Source organism: Xiphias gladius, chromosome 18, assembly GCF_016859285.1.
Source record: "Xiphias gladius isolate SHS-SW01 ecotype Sanya breed wild chromosome 18, ASM1685928v1, whole genome shotgun sequence".
NCBI lineage: Eukaryota > Metazoa > Chordata > Actinopteri > Istiophoriformes > Xiphiidae > Xiphias > Xiphias gladius.
In genome coordinates this window covers 3321671-3328981 of record NC_053417.1, presented here as the reverse complement: position 1 = coordinate 3328981, position 7311 = coordinate 3321671, and the positions used below count along the sequence as shown (strand labels likewise).

The following is a 7311-nucleotide window of genomic DNA, read 5'->3' as shown; positions in this document are numbered from 1 at the left end:
TCTGAGTTTCTCAGCCGTCTACCTCGCTCTTTTATTTCCATAGGGTGGTTCGTATGTCGGCATAGCTACACAATCTCATCTGAGGAGCAGGGTGCCTCCTGCCTGTCTCAGGGACGGGTCAAGAAACAAAAACAAAGGAAGAGGGAATATATCTTATCTTTATTGGGGGTAACTGCCTTGCAGCTGCGGTACCTCCTTGTGCATAATTCTCAAGGGTGCTGATAATACAAGAGAAATAGCGAAGCATGGGATAATTTATGTACTTTCTTCTAACAATATGTGCTGAGTTCGACATGAAAAAGTTGAAGAGGGAAGAGGGAAAGATTCTCTGATGAGGGAAAGTTTCTCTGTGCTCACCTTAAACCTGACTTTAAGTTGTCGGTGAACCAGCAGGATTTTGTGTTTCATTTTGTGTGCTTGGAATAATTCTATGTAAAAAAGGCTGAATAAATAAACAAAGCTCACTGAGATATATTGCGGCATTTCTTATTCATTTCTGTGACATATACTGTAATGTAGCACAACCCATTCAATAAAGATGTGCCATTCTTTTTTGTTGAGATGGAAACTCAGTTGATGCTACATGAATACATAAAACCTACTTCAAAACAATAGTGACACATTTTGCTATGCTACCTGTTGTTAGTGGGTTTTTTAAGTCAGTGTGTTGTGAATGTAGGAGTTTTTCTAGTTGGGAGAAAAATATTTTTCAGTGTTCTGGTACAAAAGCAGATCTGAGACTTGTATGAAGTGTTTTGGTTGCATGAGTGAATTTTGAAGGTGAGATTAAGTGTTGTGCTGAGCTGCATGTTGGTTAGGAGAACTGTCAGAGCAGTTTTGAAAAAGTGACTCTAGTATAGAGAAATGTGTTGTCAATTGTGAAGAATTACTCTCATCCAACCACCAGTTTCAACATCTCACCACTAGAGTGTGACATTATAACTAATTGATGTACTCCTGACTGAGTCTCAATGGTCCTAGAAAATAAAAGTAAAGTAATTACAAATGGTATTTTTCCCACTTTGTAGAAATGGCCTGTAAATCTGTTGGGAGCACTAGTGGGTTATTCTGGGTATTTATCTTACCATTACGACTTGGGAGCACCTCCTGAAGTGAGTGATACAGGGGTGTGGCTTTTCCAGGAAAGTGAAAGCGAGAGTTAAAAATAATGCCAAGTCAGTCGGTCTGGCAGAACAAAGAGGAAAAACATCTGCCATGGCGTCTGCTTTTTTCTCTGAAGATTTGACCTGTTCTATTTGCCTGACTATCTTCACTGATCCAGTGACTCTTCTCTGCGGACACTCTTTCTGCAGACAATGCATTACAGATATAGTGAACACACAGCACCAGTGTCCACAGTGTCGGGCAGCTGTTCCAACAGAAGGGACATGTCTTCCAACCAGCCATATATTGAAAAGCCTCGCTGAAAAGGCTAAAGAAGCAGAGAAGATGAAGAAAGAGCATGGACATGAGAAAGCAGAGGTATGTTGGTGGTATTCATAAGGAAATGTAATTAATTTTATGTGTTTTATAGGGTGCCAAACCATGACAGTGCAGAAGTTAATAACTCTTAACATCTGTAGCCCCCTGTAATGTTTTAATCTCATATATAATGTATTTTCTGTCTGCAGTCAGTTTGTACTAGTGTTAATTTTGTCAGCTACTTTTAGGTTTAGTCTTAGTCTTTAGTCTAAGATAAAAAGTCCATGTTAGCTTTAGTCATATTTAGTCAACCTCATCCTTTAATTTTTTGTCAGTTTTTAGTCAACTAAAACTCTGGACATTTGAGTCTTATTTTAGTCAAAGAAAACCATTGTACCACCAGTATTGTAGATTAGTTTTAGTCCACCTAATGGAACGAGACCAAGAGTGAGCATTTTAGTCAAACCATCCAACGGATTTTAAGGCTTAATAAAGTAATTCATTTAGTTTAGAGGATAAAACAGTCAAGTCTGGAAAAATGCAACAACATTAGCAAATCCAATGTAATCCAACTTTTGTATTGTGAGTCAATCACCGCTATGATTTTAACTCTGTTTGATAATACAAACCCTGAGAATCCAGCACAGGGGAAACCCCACACAATGAAAAAGAACCCTATACAACAGCCCTGCAATAAATCCTAAACTTATAATGTTGGCTTTTGTCAGGACTTTGCCAGAAAGGTGTTGATTTTATGCTGTAATTTTATAGGCCTTAGTGGTAGTGTTGTACTAGACTGTGTCATACTCTTACAGTAAGTGTTTATAATAGGTTGTACACTACCATTTGAATGCATTTGTAAAAAAAAATATTTTGTTGAATCTCTTTGTACACAACACAAGCTGAGTAGTAGACAGACGTCTACTGTCAAACAGACTTTAATCCAGACTAAAACCAATCTTCCACATAATGTGCTGTGCGTTTTAATAACCAGTAGATGTCGCAAATAGACCGTTTAGCTGCACGGACCCATTCAAACATAGACAAGAGCTGACTATCAAATGTGTATGGCAGTTAGGTTGTGCATGTTTGACCATGGATAGCATGTTTAACAATCAAAATTAAACAAAACGTGTCTTAAAGGTGGAGTAAGATATTCTGGAGAAAGACTGTTGATATTTGAACCCAAAAGCCAAACAAACACACCCTTCCCTTCAGTGCTTCTTCAGAAGCTCCGCCCCCCAAAATCATGGAGACGTCATCCAACAAACACAGATTCCAAAACACGACGGAGCAAAAAATACCGAGAGTTAGTTGTTTAGGTTGTTTTTACAAGCTAAAGCTACAGTGACAGAAGCGAGGACCGTGGGTTTGTAGCTAAGCTAACAAGGAGGGTAACGTTACTTGGCATAGCATTTTGAATTATGCTTCCAACCAAATAAATCCACTGTGCTAGCAAACTTGTGTTTTTAGGTCTTCGTGTCTAAAACCCTTCACACGTTGTACGAACAAATACCATGATATAGAGCAAACGACGAGACCGCAGACTGTTTCTGCAGTTGCTGCCGCGACGCTAACATGCAGAGAGAACAAGACGGTTTCCTGTAGCCAGCAACCCAGCTGCAGACAGCGATGCTCACAACTCTCCTGCTACGATAGCTCACACCACACCAACAACATATCCTGGCAAACTAAAAAAGTAAGCTGAATGTCCACGGCCAAGTAATGGAAAGTTACAGGGCACGTACGTGCTGACACTGGTACCTGCTTGCCAACTAACCAGTTTGGATTAGCTATTACAAACATTAGCAAACGGGACAAAACAACACTGACCTACTGGCTCTGTGAAACAGCGAAATGTGTTTTGTTACACACCTGTCAAGTGGAAACAGAGAGACCTCCGCATCCGTCTTTATGCCTTTCAATTCTCGGAGGTTTCTCCATCATAGTCAGACTGACCATCGGTACTACTTTGACGAATCCCGATGGGCCACCACATCGACGGACTGGTGGACCGTCAAAACATCCATAAAGTTCTTACAGTTTTTACTGGCCTTTTCAGTCTATTAACCAGGCCACTCTGCATGCCTCCCATGTGGGTTGCAGGCTGGTCCCTTCTCCTCTTAGGCTGTTCCTTGGGCTTAGTACACTTGTCAGTGTATTAGGAACATCTAGCTAAAGGTAATGCAGTTTAATACAACAGTACTGCAATAAATCCTCCTTCATGAAGGTTACAGTGTTCAGTTTATGTTGAAACTGATGAAGATGTGTTGATTCAACTGTGTGATCATTTTGGAGCCTGCAATTTGTGGTGCTGTTGAACTGTATTGCAGTAATCAAAGAGGTGTGTCCGTTGTTTAGCCTACCCTCATTGATTTGAAAGGGTTGGACAAAATAAGAGGAACACCACACTACATACTCCAAAATGATCAACCTGTTGAATCAACACCTCTTTAACACAGTTTGAACAACAACTGAACATTGAAACCGTCATGAAGGTAGAATTTATTACGGTTTTATTAGACTGCATTACTTTTAGCCAGGTGTACCTAATAAACTGCCACATGAGTGTATAAGCAAATAAGCCTACATCTTTGATATGTGTAATTTTTCCTACATAATATTTTTTGTGTATAGAATATGTTTTATATGGAAACTGTCCCACTCCAACTCCATGGGAGTAGAGGATTCAATATTCACAAATATTCAACGAATAAACAAATGCATATGTAAAAATTTAAATTAAAAATAAAAGCAAGGTCATGTTTTTTGGTACCTTCTGGTCTCTACTATACTAATTTAAATTATTTTTATCAGGAGGGAGAGCTGCATTTTATTCTGGGATTACACAATAAGAAAAAAGTGTTACAGACTCTGCCTTATTCACATTAAAAGTTTTATTTTCATGGACATTTGTTATGGACCAATGTTGATGCTGACATTTGGAGAAGAGCCTGACATTATCCGATTTGTCGAAGAAGCCAATTTAATCTATACAGTTGAATATCACTTATAAAGGAGTGGCTTAGTGGCTCCCTCTTATTTGGTGTGAGATTTGTTTGGGGTGTGGGAGAGTGTGAGGCAGAGCCTGAAAGCAGGAGAGTTGGCAACATAATCCCATTCTGAGCTACACCGGGACGCGGGTCAGAACCTGCATCAGGGGTCTACATGTATGGGCCAACCCAGGTCAGCTGACCCTCCTTAATGACTCTCCTCTCAACCTACGCTGAACATGGATTGGAGGCTGCCCTGCTTTGGAGAGCTGGCGTTGCTACCAGAGATTAATGAAATAATACAGACATTTAAATGTAATTTAACTAACCTACCGAAAAACTGAGAGAGAGAGCCCATGTGGACGATAAAGAGAGACTGAATGTGCAGATGGTTGGATAGAGAAGTGAAACTGCAACTTAACATTTATCTGATAAATTATTCAATATAATGTGGTGCAATTGTCAGGTTTATCAGACAAGGGTTTGAAACTACACTGCAGACTGGAGTCTGCTGGCATTAAAAGGCAGGGTGACAGCTGTCTCATGAATGGGACAAATGCAGGTCAAACATTTTTTTGAAATTTGTAATGTTTCAGCATCTCTCAACCGCTGTATTTACTTACAGATAAATTAATATTTTACAGGTGGCTGAGTTGTGCCCTGAACATGAAGAAAAACTGAAATTGTTCTGCATCACAGATCAGCAGTTAGCTTGCATCATATGCCGAGATGGAGAGAGGCATGAAGGACACAAGTTTAAACCTATCAAAGAAGCCGCTGCATCTGTGAAGAAGGAGTTGGAGATGGGTATGGAGAACCTTTCTGATGATATCTGTGCTACAGAGAGCCTAGCCAATACACAGAGGGAAGAAATCAGAAAAACCAAAGAGAAGTCTCAGCAGCTGACGACCCAAATCTGCAGACAGTTTGAGGAGATGCACCAGTTTCTGAGAAAGAGAGAAGATGAGATCAGGAATGACCTGAAACGCAAAGAGGAAGAGGCTGTTGAGAAAATGAGCCAGACATTAGATGCTATGGAAACAGCTTTGTCTGAGAGCAAAGAGCTGGAGGGAAAGGTGACATCAGTTCTGGAAATGAAAGACCCTGAGAGCTTTTTAAAGAGCTGGACTGAGAATAACAGCATGATGACTCCTGAACATCTATTCAGGCCCAGAGCAAAGGAGCTCCAAGTGGTGAATACTTCTCTCTGTTTGGGCCCTTATGAAAGTCACCTGCAGTTCTTTATCTGGAAGGAAATGCTTCAGGTGATCCAGCCCCAAGCAGAAGAGCTTTCACTCATAAGTGACAGCAAAAACATAACTGTGTCTGACGATGGGAGGAATTTGATGTATAGTCCCGAAATCATCCAATCCCGTCAATACAGCCCACAGTATAGACAGCATTCAATCTATAGCCAGCATAGCATGGGGTCCATGCCGCAATACTATGAAACAACTTACTCTGAGGTGACCTCAGAACGGTATGCTTCTGCATGCAGCACCAATGAGTTCACCTCAGGGCAACATTACTGGGAAATAGAAGTTGGAAAAAGGGAATATTGGAAAGTAGGGGTAAAAAATAATTACCTGAGCTATAATAAACAAAAATATGTCACATCTAGTCAAGACACAGAGTTAACATTTACAGGCAGACCTCAAAAGATTGGGATTTACCTTGACTGCCTATCCGAGGAGCTGTCCTTCTATGATGCAGAAAACATGTCACACATTCACACTATGGGAAAATGTCTTATGTCAGAGCCAGTGGCAGCATATTTTGAGTACAAATTTAGTAAGGCGGCAGATCATAACCCCCTAAGAGTGTGCTGGTTCTGAAGTCTGAGATAATGGGGCAACAGGAAATCCTTGGGCTGTGGCAACATTTTCAAGATGGTGCCATGGACGGCTGACTCAGTTCTTAGCTGTCTTGAAGCTTCCACTGTTTTTGTTCATTTGTTCCACAAACATCCTGGTTCCCAAGAAACCCTCCATCACAGGACTCAATGACTACAGGCCTGTCGCTCTGAAATCTGTTGTCATGAAGTCCTTTGAGAGACTGGTGCTGACCCACCTGAAGGACACCACAGGCCTCTTGCTGGACCCCCTACAGTTTGTCTTCCATGCAAACAGGTCAGTGGATGATGCAGTCAATATGCGCTACTTCCTGCAACACCTCGACTCCCCTGGAACATATGCAAGGACACCATCATGTCAGAAGTCCTCTGGTTAAAACTCACCCAGCTCACTTTACCATCCTCCACCTGTCATTGGATCACAAACTTCCTGTCAGACAGGAAGCATCAGGTGAGGCTGAGCACCTGGACAGTCAGCACTGGCGCCCCCCCAGGGATGTGTACTCTCCCCACTGCTCTTCTCACTCTTCACCAACGACTGCATCTCAGGAGACCCGTCTGTTAAGTTCCTGAAATTTACAGACGACACAACAGTCATGGGCCTCATCCGAGACAATGACGAGGTGGAACAGCTGGCCCTCTGGTGCAGTCACAACAACCTGGAGCTAAACACACTCAAAACTTTGGAGATGACAGTGGACTTCAGGAGGAACCCCCAAACACTGCCCCCCCTCACCATACTCGAGAGTACTGTGTCGGCTGTGGAATCCTTCAGGTTTCTGGGATCCACGGTCTTCCAGGACCTGACTGTTGATACCCTTTATCCACTGTCAACTCAATCACATTTACATTAGTTTTAAACTTATTATGTGGAATAACATGTACATATCATCCATCAGATGAAATAATAACAAACAAAAGTAAAGTGAGAGCAAAAACAGTAATGGAAGTGTAGTTTGTAACCTACACTGTATAATCTATATAGGATTTGTGAAAAAAATCACAACTTTTGTGTTGCTAAAAGGCCCCGTTCAGTCAAAAATG

The 7311-nt window shown here is 41.3% G+C and overlaps 1 protein-coding gene across 1 annotated transcript; it reads left to right on the top strand.

Annotated features, from left to right (window-relative positions):
* Nucleotides 1–1164: 1164 nt before the first annotated feature.
* LOC120804494 (nuclear factor 7, ovary-like) lies at nt 1165–6884 on the top strand. Its single transcript, XM_040153974.1, has 2 exons — nt 1165–1482; nt 5060–6884. The coding sequence occupies exons 1-2, from the start codon at nt 1216–1218 to the stop codon at nt 6248–6250; spliced, it is 1458 nt and encodes a 485-aa protein (XP_040009908.1). The 5' UTR covers nt 1165–1215; the 3' UTR covers nt 6251–6884.
* The last annotated feature ends 427 nt before the right edge of the window (nt 6885–7311 follow it).